This window comes from Ambystoma mexicanum, chromosome 9 (genome assembly GCF_040938575.1).
Source record: "Ambystoma mexicanum isolate Mex_15411 chromosome 9, UKY_AmexF1_1, whole genome shotgun sequence".
NCBI lineage: Eukaryota > Metazoa > Chordata > Amphibia > Caudata > Ambystomatidae > Ambystoma > Ambystoma mexicanum.
In genome coordinates this window covers 817209831-817229824 of record NC_090931.1, presented here as the reverse complement: position 1 = coordinate 817229824, position 19994 = coordinate 817209831, and the positions used below count along the sequence as shown (strand labels likewise).

Here is a 19994-nt window from a genome sequence, read left to right as displayed (position 1 = left end):
AGGAAAGAGGGGACGGGAATTGAGGGGGTGAATACCGCATTCTCCCAAGGCTATCGTCACTGGTCCCATGGAGGGCTTCCCTCCCCATTAGATGCACCCAATGAGTACTACCCTCAGCGGGACTATGTGGTAGCGGCCTCACCTCCCTGGCCTCTTGGGAAGAGGTTCCCCCCATGGAAGCAACAACAATACCCTGGGATTCATCACAATTTCGATCACTACATCATCATTGTCAGACCTCATTGAGTTAGACAAATCACCAAAATGATCAAGTCATCTTGTTGCAGGAATAGTTGTGTCAGGGCGGTTCATTGGGCCAGAATAAAGACATAATATCCCAGAATAATCATTGATCCTGACTGTGCTAATCTCAGTTATGCAAGGGTGTATAAAAGAAAGCAACTGTTCAGATGGGTAGTGAGTGAATGCATTTAAAAATGAGAAAAATTGCACTGACCAGATGACCCTGAGGTTGGATACAACTCCATCAAACTGTGTGCTGCACTCTAAGAGTTTTCATATGTTTACTGAAGATGTACACATGAGAGGGTTTGAGGGAATCCCATTGAAATAAGACAGCATTTGTAAATGACTAAAAGCTAGCGAGAAATCAATACCCGTTTCCTCCTCTGGACTGATGCTTTGTGGTGCCTCTGATTCCTCCTGTTCAACATCTACTTGGTCAACTGCTTCATCATTCGCCACTTGATGAGATAGGTTATCTGCAAAGAAGAGTTATAAGGATTAAGCTCAAAGAGTAGCAGGTAGAATGGGCGAAATACGTTTATTGGGTATTTGAGAAACAAAGATGCACTCAATTACATATTGGAAGTTCCTCTTTAAGAGTGATCCGTCCCATTATTTTCATACGATGGGGGTCATTTTAAAATGGGTTGGAGGATAGAATGAAAGCGTAAAAGCAAGACATAATGTGTTTACGCATTCCTTTTATGTTTCAATGCATTTTTCTGGTGATACAAGGCAGATGAGGGGCATGGAGCGGAGCAGAGATAACCTTTCCGCCTTACTTTCCCTCCTCCACATTGTGTGAGCACTTTGTTTTACACCTGCATTAGATTTTCGTGCAAGCATAAAATTAATGGATTCCAAAGGAATATGCCTCGCACTAGCACCTGCAAATGAGCAGGTGGATTCCGTAGGAATCCATTAGGAAATTCCGCCTGCAAGGCAGCATTTACTTTCTTTCAAAGCAGAGAGTAAAAGTAAAATGTAAATGCAATTTTGCCTTGTTTTACTCTTTACATTTGGCCTGTGCCTTTCAAAAGTTGAAAATTGCCCACAGTATATAAGTGCACACATTGCTCCCCTGCATGCAATTTGTATTTTCCCAAAATGCCCCCCTTTGTGTCCTCCATCTGCAACAGAGGGGCAGTGGCATCAAAGCAATGTGCGAAGAGCAGAATCAGAATTTAACACCATAGTGTGGGAGATTCGCTCAGTATAGAATTAAGGGGTGAGAGTCCTTGGGTGCAGCAAGTTGTTGAATCTGTAGTACACTGGGGTACTATGTTGAAGTTTATGACATTACATTGTGGCCTCATTACAAGTTTGGAGGTATTAGTCACAGTAATACCTCCAAACAGAATTACCATTACACCAGTGGTAACATTGGGATCTTTGCTCGATTCTGGGTTTCTGTAATTTCCCATTCTGAAAACCCATAGGACATCATTGTGGAATGGTGGTAATACCACCATGCAAACACAAGTGGTTTTACATCTTATGGCTTTACTAACCCATAGCCAAGAAGACTAAAGAAAACATACTACCTGCTTTTTCAGTTAATTTCAAACTCAAATGAACCCCAAAGAGTCTGGACAATGCATATGAAGCGTTGCTTATATTAGGCTAAACAAATTCGTAATTGCAGCACAACATTTTTTTTTGTTAATACTTTAATACCAAATATTTATGCAACGTAGCAAAAGGAATATATGTTACAAATAAGTATCAGAAGCTGTAATTTCTTTCAGTTTTCTCCAAGATTAAGAGTTTGCTACAATTGCTGCAAAAGCTTTGCTATTGTATGCTGGAAAGAGTATGCCAAAATAGAAATTATGTAGACAGTGATGTTTTTATTAAAAAACTACCACATTACTATTCCTTCCATTTAATTTAGGATGTATGACCTATGATCCCACTATTCATAGTGCATAGCGTCAACCCGAATATATTTTAAAAATAGCAAATCTTAGGTTTGAGGAGAAAGCAATTTAGTTGCATTGCTTATTTTGTTAGCATTTAAAATTAAGTGAAACCAATCTGCTTACTTTGTATTATGCAGAGTTGTATGCAATTTTAAATTTGAAAAACTGAACACAATCTATTTTGATACCTCAATTTCTTATGCTACAGAAAATGGAAAATCTATGTTATTCAATTTCTACACAGGGGAGCATATTATGCAATGATCAGAAATATTTAATGACAAGAGCATTGTGCCTACTTGCAAAAAGACAGATACAAAAAATAGTACCCTTTTCCTCCAGAGGTGAGACACTTTCAGACGCAATGTCTTCCTTTTCAATGTCCAATATATCTGCTTCTTCAACACCGGTTACCTTCTGGGATAAGGAATCTGCAAAGTAGAGTGAAAGAGGATTGGATGCTGTACACCCAGAAGAAGAGGGCGAAAGAAGATCTGATGAAATGTGGCAAACGAAGGGCAATCTGGGGAGTGCTGAGGCAAGTCTATGAACTCCTTGCTGGATCTTAAAAGGACTGATCACTAAATTGACCACTTCGGGCTTCCAAATCGGACTTTGAGTGTTGGACTTTGTATGCCAGGCCTACAGCAAGGAAAAGGACGTATGCGGAATTAATAAAAGTCCCTACAAATATGTAAGTTGCCAGTATTCTGTTACTGCCACTTTTCTACTGCACTGCCATACTCGCAATGAAGCCCATAGTCTGGAATATTTAGATTGTGAGATTTGCCAACAAACGGTATCAGTTTGGGCTGATGAAGGAGAGGCGCAATGACGCCCATGTCAAGATTTGAACATGGTCCATGTAATATTCGGTCTGTTGAAAACTGACTAACAAAAAAGTGGAATATCCTGATCAATTCACTACATGATTGTGTGGGAAATCTATTTTCCTGTGCAATTTGTATCAAAAACTTTTGGTGAAAATGTCTGAAAAGAAAAAATTCTAGTTTAACGAGCTGCACAATCCAAAGCAAAAATAAAATAGAGGATTTTTCTGCCAAGTGTTACAGCCCTCCTCTAGCTTGATGATCGTGGAGATCATTAAACCAGAATACCCCCTCAGACCTTACATGCCTCAAATACACAGTATAAAGCTTCAATCCCATCCCCTTTCCTCCATACTGTTGGGATATCCGTTTCCTGGGGGAAGCAGTAGTGTGTAGCCATTTCTTTTTTTAAAGTTTCACTTTGGTGCTGGTGTAAATGGGAAAGGATACATATAACAAGACGGTGTTTATGTTCTCGTACTTTTCTGTCTTCGTTTACAGCTTAGCAATACCCAATTGATAAGCAATACATTAACGTCGCCTCATATCCTTTTTTCTATATTCCACCTTTCGGAACTTCTGAAGAGGATGAGCATTTTTGTGGTGAACTGTACAGGAAAATTGATTTTAACATCATCTTATTTTGCAATTCATGGTCTATTGTAAGAACACAGGCCTGTTCACGCATGCAGTTAACCTTGCATTTTCTCCAAAAGGTTTATCAAGGTCCAAAGAAGGAGCCATGGCAAGAATAAGATGACAATTAGCTGTACTGTGAGCAAATGTGGTAAAGTAGTAAACATGTTCACAGCGTGAGTTGTAAATGAAAGCCCTCAGAATAAAGATGTGATTCAGTAACAATCAAATCAATGAGTCTTCTTTGAAAGGAGCAAGAGAACATTTCACCTTTTTCCTCCCTAGAGGTAACACTTTCAGAGGTCTCTGCTTCCGTATGCACACTGTCCAGTGTGTCAGCTGCTCTGTCACTGGGTACATGCTCGGATGAAGAGCCTGCAAAGGAGAATGACAAGGATAAAGCAAACCTGTACAACTTATACTGCCTGTAATAATGAACTGTATATTCTAGCATTGCCTGCCTAATTGTAGAATTCCCAGTGTTTAAATAACGTAAACTGTATTTACATGTACCCTTTGTAAAAAAAAAAAATGTATATTCCTGTACTGCCTTCTGCATATTCACTGTGTGTAACTAAGAAACTGCATATCCTTGTAATGCGCCCTGATACCTCCGGGTTCGGTGCGCACTATAAACAAACAAACAAAGGCCATGTGCAATGAGAAACAGGAATGTATCACACAGAGTGGATACATGCTGTTAGAGTTAAGAGCATCAGGGGTATTGTAAATGAGAAAATAGGGAGAAGAAAACAATTATCTAAACCACCTCGACATGAAGCGTGGACTGTACCTGACGAATGCTACGTGTCTCAGTGCGAAATCAGTGATTAAGTACTCATGGAGACTTTCTGCAAGACTTCTGAAACGTCCGAAATCCACTTGAAATGTCTGTATTTTAATCCATCATCATTTTTATGGGCGCTATCCAAGACTAGGTTATATATGTAAACTATGCATCTCCCACAAAGACCAAAGCTTAACACAATATTGCTCGCTCAGCAGGCGAATTATAAATTCACTTTAAAAGATGTGTGTAGTACACCAACATCATTATCATTCCATCCACACTGATCTGAACTATTCGACAGGCGACGCCCAGTAGTAATTGCCCCAGTTTTCCATCTTGAAAAGTGTGAGATTACTGAACCCGTAATTGTAGATGTAAACCCTTTAACCAAAATCCAAGTCAATAATTGTTACACAACAAATAATATCTTAGATACATACAAAAAATAATGTTGCCTTAAAGGGAAATTCAAAATAATGAATTAGTAGGTCCGGAAAAAATACTGGAGTGGTTAAATCGAAAGTTAAAATGCTATTAAACTGTGTGAACCTCTTCTGTTAATAGAGCAAAATGACCATTGGGTAAGGTTTCTCAGGAAAACCAAGAATGTCGGCGCACGGGTCATATACCTTGAGTATCATGTTGAACAAGCATTGCCAATGCCAACAGTTTTGCCTTTCTTTTGTATTCATGGTAAAGATATTTGCAGGCACGGCCATACTGGTATGCTAGCAGCTGCAGAATGGTGCAAGTACATGGGCACATAATAGCAGTGCCTGGAAAATGCCTACTTAAACAAGCCAACACTGTTGGCTTTGCCAGTGCTTACTAGCATGGGTAGTTAATGGGTGGCTAAATAAACAAACGACTAAAAACACTTGTGTATAGGCGCGTTATAAATGACATATATCACCCACAAGCTTTGCGTCCCTCATAATATGCCATTTCTCCCTAGCTGTATCTAATGCAATCGTTCTGGCTTATTGGTCACTTAGCGCACCATCTAACAGCTAAAACTAAAAAATAGAAGAAGAATCCTATGCTGTGGTTAGCTAACAGGACAAAGCGATATGAACATGGGGGCCCAGTACTCCATGCTCGAGCACGGAAAGGAGCAAAGACAGCAAGTACTGTAATCAATCAAAATAACCGGTCGACTTACAATACGGAAAAAGGAGCAGCAAAAAAAGAACGTAAATCAGTGTGATGGCCAACATCCCAGTGATATATTTTAATACCCTAGTAGAGAGGATAGAATGCATATGCAGGTACACCTACATGCAAGATAAACAGCCATACAAAAACAGATGCAGGATTGTAGGGTGTAGGACATTTGTCTCACTGTATTATGTGGGACACGTGTATCACTGCATTGCCTGCCAAAGTCCTCACTTGCCTTCCTCCTGGGGCAAATACTTCTGAGATACGGCAGCTTCAAGAGATGGAGTCCTGCCTGGATCTAGAGCTCAAACTGCCCATTTAAAATTCTGCCAGCTTTGCTTCTCTCTCGGCTGAGATCCCAGTAAGGCCTTGCCTTAAAATGCATGCAGCCATAAATGTCATGGTTGTTTGAAAGTCAACATAAACACTTAAAAGTGTTCATCCTCAGAGCCCATGCACCAGAGGTCTGCTGGACCGGGGTGGCGAGCGGAGCAGTAGCCCATTGCCAGCGACGTGCCGGATCTTGGTGTGCGGGCCCAGCGTGTTACCTGCCAGAAGGTGATGAGGGCCATTGCTGCGGCAGTGCTTGGGCCCATATGCTGGTATGGAGCTGGACCCGGAATTCTGTGTGCCTATGCCGAGGCTCCAGGGGCTGGTGCGGGCACAGCTGGAAGCCCGACCGCACAATGTAGGGGGACAGAGGAGCAGAAGGAGGCGCACCATCCGTGAGGCAGGGGCAGCCCTTGATCCTGCTGCCTGCGGAGTCAGGACTGTGGTCTCTGGCCCGTCTGTGCTGCAGGACTTGAGGCTCCAGAGAGTCAACCCTATGGGGCGGCGACAGGTAGATCTTGAATCAGCAGCCAGCCTGGGGGCATTAGCCCGGAACCCAATGGGGGTGCCAGCCCATGTCCTGACCGCGAAGGGAGAAGGGGGATACTAGTGGAGACTGTGGTTCAGGCCCCTAACAGCGGGACGTGGTGTCTTGGGGAGGTCCACGTTGGCCTGGCCTGGCTCCTGGGGTTGCTGTGAGAGACAAATAACAGCGAGAAGCCCCCCCAGGCAACAAAGGGCAGTGTTAAGTGGAGGTGGTTGCCCAGAACAGCCACTGGTGAATCTTGAGGATGGACAGGAACCTTCCAAAAATACTGGCCCTGCACGTTCGCCCCTCCATCACGGTCCCCTTGCTCTATCTACAAACGAAGGGGTCGGGAACCTCCAATGCCATAACAATCTAGTCCAAAGTCCAATAGCGGCTGGGGCTGGCGAGTTTCGTGAAGACGACTGGACCGGTTAGGCCCTGTGAGATGACCCCCCACAAAGGTGGATTATTGACTAGAAGTGTCTAGCTTGCAAAGCGAGGGGGGAGTTGCCCGAACTTTATCCTGGGCTGAGTGGGAAGCCTATCATGCCAAGACATTGATGACCTGGAGATTTACCCTGCAGAGATTTCAGTTTCAACCCCCACGCATGCCGTTGACACTGCTGGGCCTTTCCGGGTGGTGACAATGGGGGAGGAACCAGTATCCAATGAGAAGGACATAGCTGCGCTGATGGAGGACATTATTGGCATGCGTACAGCTCTGAGTCAAAGGCTGGATAAAATAGACCAGAGGATGGATTCCATGGATGAAAGGGTCCAAGGCCTTCAGTACATCCAATAGGGTCTAATATAAGGGTTCCTGGTAAGCCTTGAACTTCCAGGAGTCATGAAGATAAACAAACAGAAAATCATCAATGCTATATTTTGTCACAAACCCCTCTTTTCATTATTTTGTTTATAACCAGTACCATGCAGAATCTTTCGTTTTTCCTAAACATCCGTTTTATTATTTTTGGTACTAACCAGTCTTGTGTGAATATCTCTTTACAAAAAATACATTTTTAAACAATTCATTTATACACCTTCATTTGGCCAGCAAACAAGGCCTTCAGCACACAATTTATACAGTAAAAACAAACATAAATCTTTTCTTAGACACATAATCTGGACACTGTTGAATTGCAGTGTCTAATTTTCAGTTAGTTTTCTTTGGTATCTAGGGCCTGTCCTAGTTAAAGCAGGGCTGCTGATTGCTGTGTAAGAAGGTCGAAACAGTGTGTTTCGGCTGTCTAGTCACCAACTGTGGTGCATTGGATAATCGGCCTTCATCAGGATGATAACATAATTCTCAAGTACACAAATATGTGTGTAATGTGTCTTATTAGGTAGAGGCCTATCCCATCTTGATATGGGAGGCAATCCCTTCTAATGGGTAGACTCCAAAGAGTGGAAGCGTACAGCATCACCAATCTTCACGTGGTATCTGCAGTCACATTAACTGGTTGTGGGCATCTGGTACCCGTCCTTGGATTGGGGCTTGTTTGAGCCGTGATGCAGTACCGTCTGGGTTACAGGTTGCTAAGCCTTTAACTATGACAGGCCTTAGATAACAAAGAAAACAGTGCCCAGAAGGCCTTGTTTGCTGGCCAAATTTATGAGTATAAATGATCTGTTTAAACATTTATTTTTCGTAAAGGGAGATTTACACAAGACTGGTTAGTACCGGAAATTATAAAACGGATGTTTACGAAAAACTAAATAGTCTGCATGGTACTGGCTATAAAGAAAATAATGAAAAGAGGGGTTTGTAACAAAATATAGCCTTGACGATTTTCTGTTTGTTTATCTACTTGAGTGCAACCAGACATCTTTACACCCGATGGAGACACAGATTTACATGCAGATTTCGGAGCAGGAGAGGAGAGAGACGGAGGTCCAGTTAAAAATTGAAGATTCTGAAAAAATAGAGAATGAAGGAACAACCTCTGTTTTTTGGGTTTTCCTGAGAAGAAGGGAGAATCTGAGGGCGACAACAAACGCTCTATAGTGGAGGTCCTGATGCTTCTGTTCGGCTCGGATGTCCTTGATGAACCTACAATTGATAGGGCACACCGAGCTGGGGGTGGTGCTATAGGCCCAAAGACAATTCTGGCAAGATTTTGTTATTATGCAGAAAAAATAAAGATACTGGAGAAGGCCAGCAGGGCAGGCCATATCGACTACGGTTCCGCTAAAATAACCATCTATCAAGGCCTATCCGCAGACAATGTGGTCTGCTTGCAAAATGGCAAAATGACAAGGGCGTGAGATATCGTTGGGGCTTCCCTTTTTCAATTATCTTCGAGCATGACGGATATTCTTACAAGCTAGTCACAAAGGACAACATCCAAAGAGTTTATACGGAAATTGTCGGAGAGCTTCAGCCTTGACTCCAAAACCCAGGAGGCTTGGGAGAAGGGACAACAGTCCAAGACCTATGGAGGAACAGGCAAAAGATCTCTAAGTCACGCAAATACAAGAAGCCGAATATCCCTCCAGGTGGAAAACAGAACAGATGACTGATGTGCTGTGTCCTCTATGACACTGTTCCCGTTGTTCAGGTCATGATGAGAGCACACGTTTCGTCGTTTCTTCGCTCTGTCCTGGAGTGCTTCAGGAGTGAAACAAGATGCTGGGGGGAGGGCAGTGGGGAGGGAGTTTGAACAGTTCAACATGGGAAGGGGGGGTCGGGGTATTGTGTTGTGTAGTGCTGATCCTCAGATTGTGAGGATAGCTGGTGATCAGATCCAGTCTCAGGGGAAGCAGCTGAACAGGGTTGTATGCCGGGGAAGGCGGGGAGTGTGAATGGGAAATTTATGGTTCAAGAGTTTTGGTTTGTTCTGCATCAGGTTGTTTTGGGAAGGATGGTGTGTACGGCGGGTCTGAGCGAAATCGATCCTACAAAAGGGTGGTCTCAGGAGCACGATGAGATGCAAAGCACTTGAGCAATGGGTACATGATGGCTATGGGTAAAATGATCATCGGCTCCCTCAATGTACGAGGTCTTAATTCACCATGTAAGAGGTTGTTGGTTCCCCAGGAGTTTAAGAGGGCAAGATTGGATTTGCTATTTGCAGGAAACTCACTGGAAGAGGGGGTAGGGAACCCCACTTAAGAGCCAGGGATGTAGGATGGGAGAAGTATTTGTGGCCTCCGATGTAAAGAAGAGAAGGGGAGTTGCAATCCTGGTCTCAGCCTGCCTCGGATTCTTGGTGGAAAAGGTCTTGACCAAATCCGAATGGCTGCTTTGTTTTCGTGAAGGGACAAGTGAATGGCGACCAGATGATTTTGGGTTCCATTTACGCTCCGAACTCGGGACCATGTGAATTTTGGGAGAGGGTGAGAGATGAATTGATTGTGGTTGTGGAGGGCCGGCTAATGGTAGGAGCGGATTTTAACGTGGTGTTAGACCCACTGAAAAATTGTAAGAGGTTGGGCATGGCTACGGAAGTACGATAAAGTGAGGTAAACTGAACACGGTTTAGAGAAGTGAATGAAGCCCTAGGTTTGGTCGACTCACCCCCCCCCAGTAGGAGACAGACCTTTTACTTATTTCTCAACGGTGCACAACTGCTACTCACTGATAGATTTGGTACTGGCCGACACACATTTGAAAGCCCAAGTCCAGGACTCCCAGGTTGCCCCAATCCCCTGGTCAGACCATAATATGATAAAAGTGGTACTAGGGACGAGACGAGCACCAGCCCCCACGGGAAGCTGGAGGTGTAACGACTTCCTGCTTCATGACAGGGAAGTAAGCATAGGAAATTATCACTGCAATCCATGATTACTTTAGCTTTAACGATACTGGGGAAGTGAGTGTTCAAACCCTGTGGGAGGGTTTTAAGGCAACAATTTGGCGTGTCCTGATAAGGATAGGGTCGCAGAAAAGATTTGTGAGGAGTGAACAGGAAACCGCACTCCACCAAAAAATAGAACCGTTGCAGCCGGGAGGTATCCAGGTGAACTATGTGTCACCTGCTGTGTCAAGTAAACCTCGCCAATACAAAGCGCAACTAAACACTATTTTGGTTCAGGATACTGAGAAAAAAAACTCATGTTCTTGAAACAAAGATATCATGAGAAGGGAGATAAGGCAGACAAAATCTTGGCGTTGAGATTGAGGGAGGAGAAGAAGCAGAGAACGATTGGGAGCATTGTGTCTGAGGATGGGGTAGTTAAGTATGACCAGCAGGGCATTGTGAGTGAATTTGCTAAATATTATAGTAGTTTATACACTTCTGAATGGGAGGAAGAGGAGGAACTAATAGACACTTTTCTAGGGGGGCTTTCCCTCACCGGATTGGCGTATTATATGGCAGAGGACCTTGACTGCCCTATTACAGTGGAAGAGGTTCAACGGGCAATTAAGGGCATGAAGGCTGGAACGGCCCCAGAGGAAGACGGGTTCTCAAAGTTCTATAAAACGTTTAGATCTCTACCCACCCCCATCTAGTGAGAATTTTCAATGCATGCCTGGAAGGCTCTGCTCTCTGGGCACTGTGCACCTGGCCACTCTCTGGTCCCCGTGCCCAGGTACCGGCTCACCCTGCCACCCTTCTGCACTGCCTCCTGGCCACCCCTCACACTGGGGACTGTACCTGTAACCCCCACAGTCCCCCACACCCTCCATTTTTCTTCTTTTATGCACTTATCAGACTTACCCAGTTCTGCTGCCGTAAACACAGCTCTTGCCACTTGCTTACCGCACTCCCTCTGTATTGCTTCATTTATTTATTTGTATTTATTATTATTTATCTGTTCTCCTCTGCTCTGCACTTTCCATTCTCCCCCTTCCATGCACTTTTCCCCTTTCCCTCTCCCATGCACTTGCACGTTCTCAATGTCACTGGGCCTAGTAAGATCGTTGTTTTGATTCTCCCCTGTTTCCCCTCCCTTGCCTTGTCGCGCTCTGAAACACTTGCATACGAGCGCGATACAAATAAAATATCATATCATATCATAAGGGCAGGGCACTACTTGACACGATGCTGTTGGCAAAAATAATAGTGATTCATAAGGAGGGAAAAGATCCCATGAAGTGCTCCTCCTGTAGGCCCATATCCTTCTGAACAATGATGTGTAAATTGTCTCAAAAATCTTGGGAGAGCGAGGCTAGAGAAGAGAATGCCAACATTAGTCCAAAGGGATCAAGTGGGCTTCATCTGGGGGAGACAGGGGTCAGACAATAAACGGAAAATTATGGATCTGATCCATTGTTCTCAGATGGGGGATCAAGATGCCTGCATAGTTTCTTTAGACTGTGAGAAAGCCTTTGATAGAGTGGAGTGGCCCTTTATGATGAAAGTCCAGGGGAGGATGGGGTTTGGTTCGGACTTCTGGAAATGGGTATTGCCGCTTTACTGTGGAACTAGGGAGAGGGTTCAAGTAAATGGGGGACTTTCAGAGGTATTTAGGCTAACAAGGAACACAAGACAAGGTTGCCCTCCCTCGCCACTGCTGTATGCCTTGACTATGGAGTCCTTGGCAGTGGCAATATTTGCAAAAGTCAATGTATTATGGGGATATCTGGTGGGGAGATTGAGTGTAAACTTTCACTTTTTGCAGACGATATTCTGGGGTATATCACTAATGTACAGCAGTCACTCCTGGAACTAATGGAACACATTTTGATCTATGGCCACCTTTGGGGTCTTAAAATGAATGTACAGAAATCATGCATTATGGCAATCTGAAATGCAAAGTCCTCTATTAGACTCACGAAAGAGATGAACAAGTTACTTACCCATGTTAACGTTCTTTCGACTGGATGTTCCTCCCACGTATTCCTCATCTTATGATATTTCCATATCCAGCTTCAGCTGCTTCGCAAATGTCTTCCAGCAGAGGGTGCTGAGTGTCGATGCCTGTCAACTCGATGTCCCTCGGATGCCTCCTTCTTGATGTTGACGTCATCGATGGTATAAAGCGCGTGCAGCGACCGTTGGCTTCCGTTCTGTTTTTTCACATGTATAGGATATCCTACACCCGACAGTTACTCCTCATGAAAGAGCGAAGACTGCAATCACATGGAAAATCCTACTGCGGGGCAGGTTGGGAAGGGTGATGAATACGTGGGAGGAACATCCAGTCGAAAGAACGTTACCATCGGTAAGTAACTTGTTCTTCAAATGGATTCTGTACTCCCATTTTTTCCTCATCTTATGATAAACTCCCAAAGCAGTGTATGTATTGCTGGAGGAGGGAGTCAGAATTTTCAGACTCATGATAATTTACGAGTTACTTTATAGGTCTGTGTGCACAGAATGTAGCACTGTCTTTCCAAATAAACCTGCCCGGCTTGAGGAAGAGTCCAGATTATAGTGTTTGGTAAATGTGTGTACGGAAGACCATGTGGCTGCCGCACCAATATCTGTAACTGGGACACCCCTCTGTAAGGCAGAGGAGGGAGCCATGCCCCTCGTCGAATGAGCTCTAAGCCCCTCCAGAGGATCCTTTCCAACCAAACTGTAGCACTCAGATATTCCTACAATGATCCATCTTGATAAAGTTGTTTTCGAAATTGAAATACTCAACTTGTGGCCAGTGTAGCATACATAAAGTTGGTCACCCTGTCTTAGTTTAGACATCCTGGAGATGTAGAAACTAAGTGCATGCCTTGGATCAAGCCTGTGTAAACCCTCCTCTTCCTTTCCAGGGTGATAAAATGAAGGTAACATTATTTTCAGAGTTAAATGCAACTCAGAAACAATCTTAGATAAGAAGGTAGGCTTAACCTTAAGGACCCCTTATAGACGATTGTATAAGGAGGCTTGCAGGACAAGGCCTGAAGTTCACTCACCCTTAGGTCTGATGTGATGGCCACTAAAAGGATGGTCTTTAAAGTTAATAACCTTTAAGGACAGGAATGGACAGGCTCATAAGGAGCACACATTAGAAATGTCAACACCAAGTTGAGATCCAAAATTGGGACTTGAAATTGGACTGGAAGAAATGAATTTGTCATTCCTTTAAAAAAATTGTATAACTAGGGGCGTGGCCAGCCGAGGACCCGTGCGGATGGCTCTTCGGCGAGCTCCGTGATTCCACCCATCCCCGGAGCCCCTGAACCCCCAAAAACGACCCGAAAATCATGCGAAGGCTACCTAGGTAGTCATAACTGCCTTGTGCATCTATGGAGAGGGCAATCGGCCGCTACCAGGCACTTTAACCGAAGTTATAGGTGAAAATCACCAAGATGGCGACCGCTGCATTCCTCGCGTAAGGTGAAGGCTGCAATATCCTGAAAAGACATGGATATGTCCTGAAACGCATCGCTGTCCCTGCAGACCCTGGCATCATGGCTAGTTGCGGAAGAAATGAAGGAAAGAAGATTGGCGCTCCCCCTCTGAGGCGCGTAGCACGAAGCATGGGCTGCTGCTGGTAGAAGTGGCACACCCCAGAACCTGAGGCGTGTCACAGTCGGAGAGCCGCAATCCACGGAGGAGTCGGAGGGAAGAAAGCGGGCGAGGTCCGACCCCGACCCCGGCTTGAAAGACCTGTGGGCTGGAAACCGATGAGCGAGCTCGTCGGTGAGCAGAGCTGAACGGGGGACTCCCGTGTAGCGGAGAGGCCACAAACGTAGCCCGGGACGCAACTCCGGGGGGGCAGGATACTACAGAGACGAAGTCCCGGCAGCGGGAAATGGCGGATCTGAACGGCGGGGTCTGAGTATTTCAACCGCTTCTGACACTCGGAAGAGCTGCACTCAAGCGGCTCTTTCTCAAACGCCACTGCAGCATATAATTCTTAATTAAAAGGAGCGGAATACACAAGGAAGCAGGGAAAAGGGCCATACGACAGAACTCTAACTTGAGCGGTTTGAGAGACACCAGCTGCCCTCCTCACAGCCTGAAGCCGGGAAGTGGGGAACCACACTCGACCCGTCTGTAAAGGACTTTTCAAAGTCGTGGAAAAAGGGGGAAACATGTCAGATGAGAAAAGGCGACAAACAACTATGACCCTACCACACCAAGTCTAATCTGAAGCAACAAACAAGTTCATCATAACCCGTTCAAGATGTCCAAACAAACCACGAAAACCAAAAACCAAGGCTCGGGAGATATTAAAGCCATTTTGCAGACAACAGACCCTCAGAAGCGCAATCAGGTGCAAGCCCAGGTGCATGCCCCCCCCTCCGGAGTATGCTGTTGAACCTGAGGACCCATCTATCCGGAAATCGGACCTGCTGGAAATGCTGCAAGAGCTTAAAAAAGACATCAAAGAAAGTGCAAATAGTCTAGCCAAGTCCATTTCGGATCTCAACAAAGGGGTCGTGGCAATAGAAAAAAGGATTGACGAAGTTGAAACAGTGGTGACGGGGCAAAGCCACGAGCATGACATCTTGGCAAATAGAGTCCTCGAGCTGAAACAACAAATGGAATGGATGGAGAGTAAACAGGAGGATGCTGAAAATAGATCCACGCGAAATAACATTCGCATCCGCGGGGTTCCAAAATCGATACCAGATCCTGACCTGCAGCAATACGTCGTGGACTTGCTCCGATTCATCCTGAACGCAGACGAGACCAAAGAAATTGTGCTGGACCAGACGCATAGTGTTTACTCTGCATACCAACTCAATAAGAAACTAACTCCAGATGTCCTAACCAGGATACATATTTTCCAACTGAAAGAGGACATCATGCGAGCGGCCCGTAAAAAGGAACCCATTAAGTTTCGCTCCACCTCAATCCAGTTATTCCAAGACCTGGCCCAAGCCACACTCGCCAGAAGGAAAAAACTGAGGGTGGTCACAGACTGGCTGAGAACTAAGGAAGTGCGGTATCGCTGGGGACATCCGACATGCCTACGCTTTGAGTGGAAGGGCCGAAAATTCTCCGTCTCCAAAGAAGAGGATATGGCAGAACTCATGCAGGAAGGGGAAGAGAGTACCCTCACGGACAAGGAAGGATCCCCATCCCGGAGTGAAGAGACAGTAGGAAGACTGGGAAAAGGTCAGTGGAGGCCAGGACGTCCCTGACCGTGAGGGCGTAACAAGGAGCCTAAGCCTTCGGATCCCACCTGAACAACCGCCAAAAGCCAAGAGATCAGGGAAGACCTTGGGGAAAAAAAGGGGATGCCGATATTATAAAAAAGGGGAGACCTACTCTTAGGATGTGATTTCGAGCTGTATCAGACGCACAGGAAACAAACAAACCAAACATCTAACCAAAGGGGGGTGAGAGGGGCAAAACCGGGGGAGGAGACAGGAGTCAGGATCCCAATTTTCCCGGGTGAGTATAAAACCCAGTGACAAACTGTGAATATAACATGTTGGAAATGTTTTTGAGAAGTTCTGATTTTAGAGTTGGGACAGGGGGGAAACTTTGTTTTTTTGTTCTTGGGTGATAAAGTTCCAAAAGTGCTTATAATTGGTAAAAAAGCTGTGAGTGGGATCGCAAAGAATGGGGTCAATACTTGAGCTGTTGTTATGTCGGAGCCGACATTCGTCTCATTAAATGTTCAAGGGCTCAACTCCCTAATTAAGCGGAAATCTGTGGTAACCAGGCTGAGAGACAATCACGCTTCAGTGGTATGGCTGCAGGAAACACACCTGCTACCAGGGATGAATACAGGTTGAGACACAGAGCCTTTCCCATACAATACCTGGCCTCTAGTGGGACTAAAAAGCGGGGAGTGGGTATTCTATTGGCAAAAGACATTAATTTTGAGAAAAGATATATCAAAAGAGGCCCAGAAGGCCGCTACTTGATGCTCGGGGGAATACTGATGGGTCAATTGGTTACTTTGATCTCAATATATGCCCCCAATACGAGACAAGACCACTTTCTGCTGGACCTGTTGCCCAAAATTGCACAATGGGGGATTGGGAAAGTTCTAATTGGAGGCGATTTTAATGGAGTAATGGATTCAACACTAGACAAAACACTCCCAGCCACTTCTAATGATCATACATTCAGACAGGATCTCGCCAAATTTCTGAGGGACCTACACCTCCTAGAGACTTGGCGTTTCTTTAACCCAAACGATAGATCATACACCCATTATTCTGCAGTACACAGAGGCCACTCCCGAATCGATATGATACTTGTTTCCGAAACAGCGATCCCACAGGTCATCGGATTGGAAATTGGAGTGCGCTGCCTATCAGATCACGGCCCGGTACTACTTAAAATAGAGTTGGACCACCCGCAACAACAATCCCATAAGCCCTGGCGACTAAATGAAGTATTGTTGAAGGACCTGGGGGTCCGAACAAGTATAGAACAAACCCTACAGAACTACCTTCGGGAAAACATGACTGCGGGGATGGACTGGTTGACCATTTGGGACGCCAGCAAAGCTGTAATACGGGGGGAATTCATTGCCCAAACGTCACACTATATTAAGAGTTGGGAAAGCGTGAGACGCAATATGGAAACCAACATACTGAAAGCAGAGGTGGAATACAAGGACAGGGGCTCACAGAGGGAATGGCAGGAACTAAAGAAGGTCAGAGCAATCCTAGAGACACACCTAGCAGATGATTCAGCACGCCTTCTGGTGCAAACTAAACAATTTTACTATATACATGGGGGTAAAGCTAACCGATTCCTTGCTGCCAAGTTGCGATACCAAAAACTCCGGAACCGGATAACCCAACTCCGCGACCGGAACGGGGATATAGTGAGGGGGGAGAAAGATAGAAGAGGTGATGTTCTCATACTATACTAAAAATCTAAAAAAAGAAAACTTAGAGGAAGAAGCCCAAGTCACCTTTTTAAACCAAGTTGTATTGCCACAAATCAGTGAGGCGGATAGGCAACAGTTGGAAGGTCCTATAACAGAGGAGGAAGTAGGGGAGGCAATAGGGGCACTGAACGGACATAAGACTCCTGGCCCAGATGGGCTAAGCAACGCATACTACAAAACTTTTAGGTCCATTTAAGTAGGCCCCCTGACCCAACTATTTAACCTCATTAGAAACACAGGGTGCATATCCGGGGATATGGGTCCAGCAACTACAATACTTCTACTGAAACCGGACAGAGATCCAATGGATTGTGCAGCTACCGCCCGATCTCTTTACTAAATGGAGACGCAAAGATTTATTCTATAATTTTAGCCCGGAGATTAGCTACGGTACTTCCGGGGATAATTCATCTAGATCAAGCAGGCTTTATAAAGGAGCGGCACACATACGACAACATTCGAAGGGCCATAGATGTGATTAATTGGGGACGGAGGTCGGGTCAAAGGTTCTCAGTGGCGGCTCTGGATGCTTCCAGAGCTTTCGACAGCTTACACTGGGGATTTTTAAGGCTAGTCCTTGAAAGATTTGTTTGTGGACCAATATTCACTCGTATGGTAATGGCCAATTTCACAAACCCATCCCCGAGACTAATGGTCAATGGGAAACTGACAGAGAGTATCTCCATCCAGAAAGGCACAAGACAGGGGTGCCCATTGTCGCCCCTGATCTTTGCCATGGCTATGGAGCCTCTTGCATGCAGGGCCTGCGATCATCCGGGAATCCAGGGGGTGGAGGTGGGCAATATCGGACTACAAAAAATAGCCCTCTATGCGGACGACATTCTTCTATTCCTGGGGGGCACCGGGCACTCCCTATCCACAGCCATACAACTGCTGGAGGAGTTCGCGAAAGTCTCAGGACTTAATGTCAACTACCCCAAGTCCAAAGCCCTTAACATTACTGAAATCCCAGAACGAATTCTGGAGTGGGAGAACCAATACCCCCTGAAATGGGAACGCAAGGCAGTAAAATATCTCGGGATACAACTGACCCCCAGCTACAGTAGACTATACGGGGCCAATGTCCCGGACCTTCTGAAAACACTAACAAGGGACCTGAAACGCTGGCAACTGCAGGAACTCTCCTAGCTAGCACGCATTACAGCGGTTAAAATGACTCTACTCCCTAAATTTCTATATGTAATGGGTGCCCTCCCAATCAGAATCCCGGGCCCAGCAATCCAATCCTTACAGAAAGAAGTAATGAATTTCATATGGGGGGTGGGGGGAAGCCGAGGGTCCCCAAAAAAGTACTTTTTAGACCACAAGCCTTGGGGGGACTCGGGGTTCCAGAATTCCGTAGATATTTATGGGCAGCACAGGTGGCCCCAATGCTACAATGGGCCGCTGGAGAAGACCGAAATCGGTGGGTCACATTAGAAAAAGCCGCTACCAAGATACCCCTTAAAAACCTGTGCTTCCTGGGCACACGTCAAAGGGAACAAGGTGGTCAGTTGTTGGAATCAACTAAAACCACTCTCTGGTATTGGGATAAGGTACTGAGAAACCGAAAGATCAAAGTGGGGGGGGGGACCACTCACACCGATTGCATGTAACCCAGACTTCACCCCAGGAATGCAGACCAATTTCTGGACACACTGGGGGGGCAGAGAAAACAGTTTGGTTTTGGAGGATCTTTACATGGATGGGTCACCTCTAACATTTGAGGATTACAAATCCAGGTTTAACATACCAGAAAGAGAACGTTTTCACTATGCCCAGCTCAGGCATTGGGTCTCAAATGCACGGGTGAAAGAGGGGGCAACCAGGAATCCAACGGGGGTGGAACTAACAATACAAGAAGGCCTACCAGATAATGGAATAACCAGACCATATCGCCTAATGGGGGGGAACAGACCCCGAGGAAAACCTCTCTTACATGCAGAAGTGGGAAACAGATCTGGGCAGACCAATCCCCGGGGACGCCTGGGGACGCATTTGGCATAGAACCGCCAAGAGTTCTAGATGCACCTCAATTAAAGAAGCAGCATATAAACTTTGTCTCCGTTGGTACATTACGCCTGCTCGAATACACTCCATCAACCCAGAATACCCTGCAACTTGCTGGAAAATTGTGGCCTTCCAGGGGACTTTATTCACATGTGGTGGTCCTGCCCACTAGCCGAAACAGATTGGAAGGAGATCTTAAGTCATATTAAAGACATAACTGGCGCGCAACTTCCATTCGACCCACTAGTGGTGCTTTTGGGAGAAGCGGTGGAGGGTTGTTACGCAAACTCTGGACCCACAGCCACACTTATCACTCATATGTTGAGTGCGGCCAGAATCACGGTTGCACAATTATGGAAAACCAAGGATGGACCTATAGTGTCCATGTGGTGGGTGAGACTGTGGGGAGTAATGGCTATGGAGAAGGTGACAGCAATAGTGTTAGGGAGAATTCTCTGTTTAGGCTGAATTTCCTAACCTAGTGAGTCCCCCAGCAGCTTTGCTGAATTTTTGGGGTTTATTTTTTTCTCCTGCCAAGAGTGAGACTCTTTTACCCTCACTCTTGGGCATGATTTGAGTGTGTTTCTTTGAATCTAGATGTGTTTAATGGGCTATGGGGTCTTTTACTCCATAGGGCGTCAAGTGTTTTTGTGATGTGTGTTACACAGCACCCTCAGTGCAGTAACACAGGGGTGTCATAGTGACCCCCCCAGTATAGACTCCATACCCTGGGACTGACTACTGTCTCCCAGGGCATGTAAAGTCACCATTGACTTTACTAGTCTTGAATTCTGAACAGAACCAGTACAAACCATCATATTGTGGACGTACTGGCTGGGGCAATT

General features: G+C 45.4%; 1 protein-coding gene across 6 annotated transcripts in view; it reads right to left on the bottom strand.

Moving 5' to 3' along the window:
* NME9 (NME/NM23 family member 9) overlaps nt 1-19994 on the bottom strand; it is an 808977-nt gene that overhangs the window by 81074 nt on the left and 707909 nt on the right. For all 6 annotated transcript variants that reach the window (XM_069615815.1, XM_069615818.1, XM_069615816.1 and 3 more), the window contains 3 exons: nt 3905-4009; nt 2498-2599; nt 618-722 (listed from right to left, as the gene is read on the bottom strand). In XM_069615815.1, the coding sequence (XP_069471916.1) occupies nt 618-722; nt 2498-2599; nt 3905-4009 (312 nt within the window). The remainder of the gene's footprint in view (nt 1-617; nt 723-2497; nt 2600-3904; nt 4010-19994) is intronic.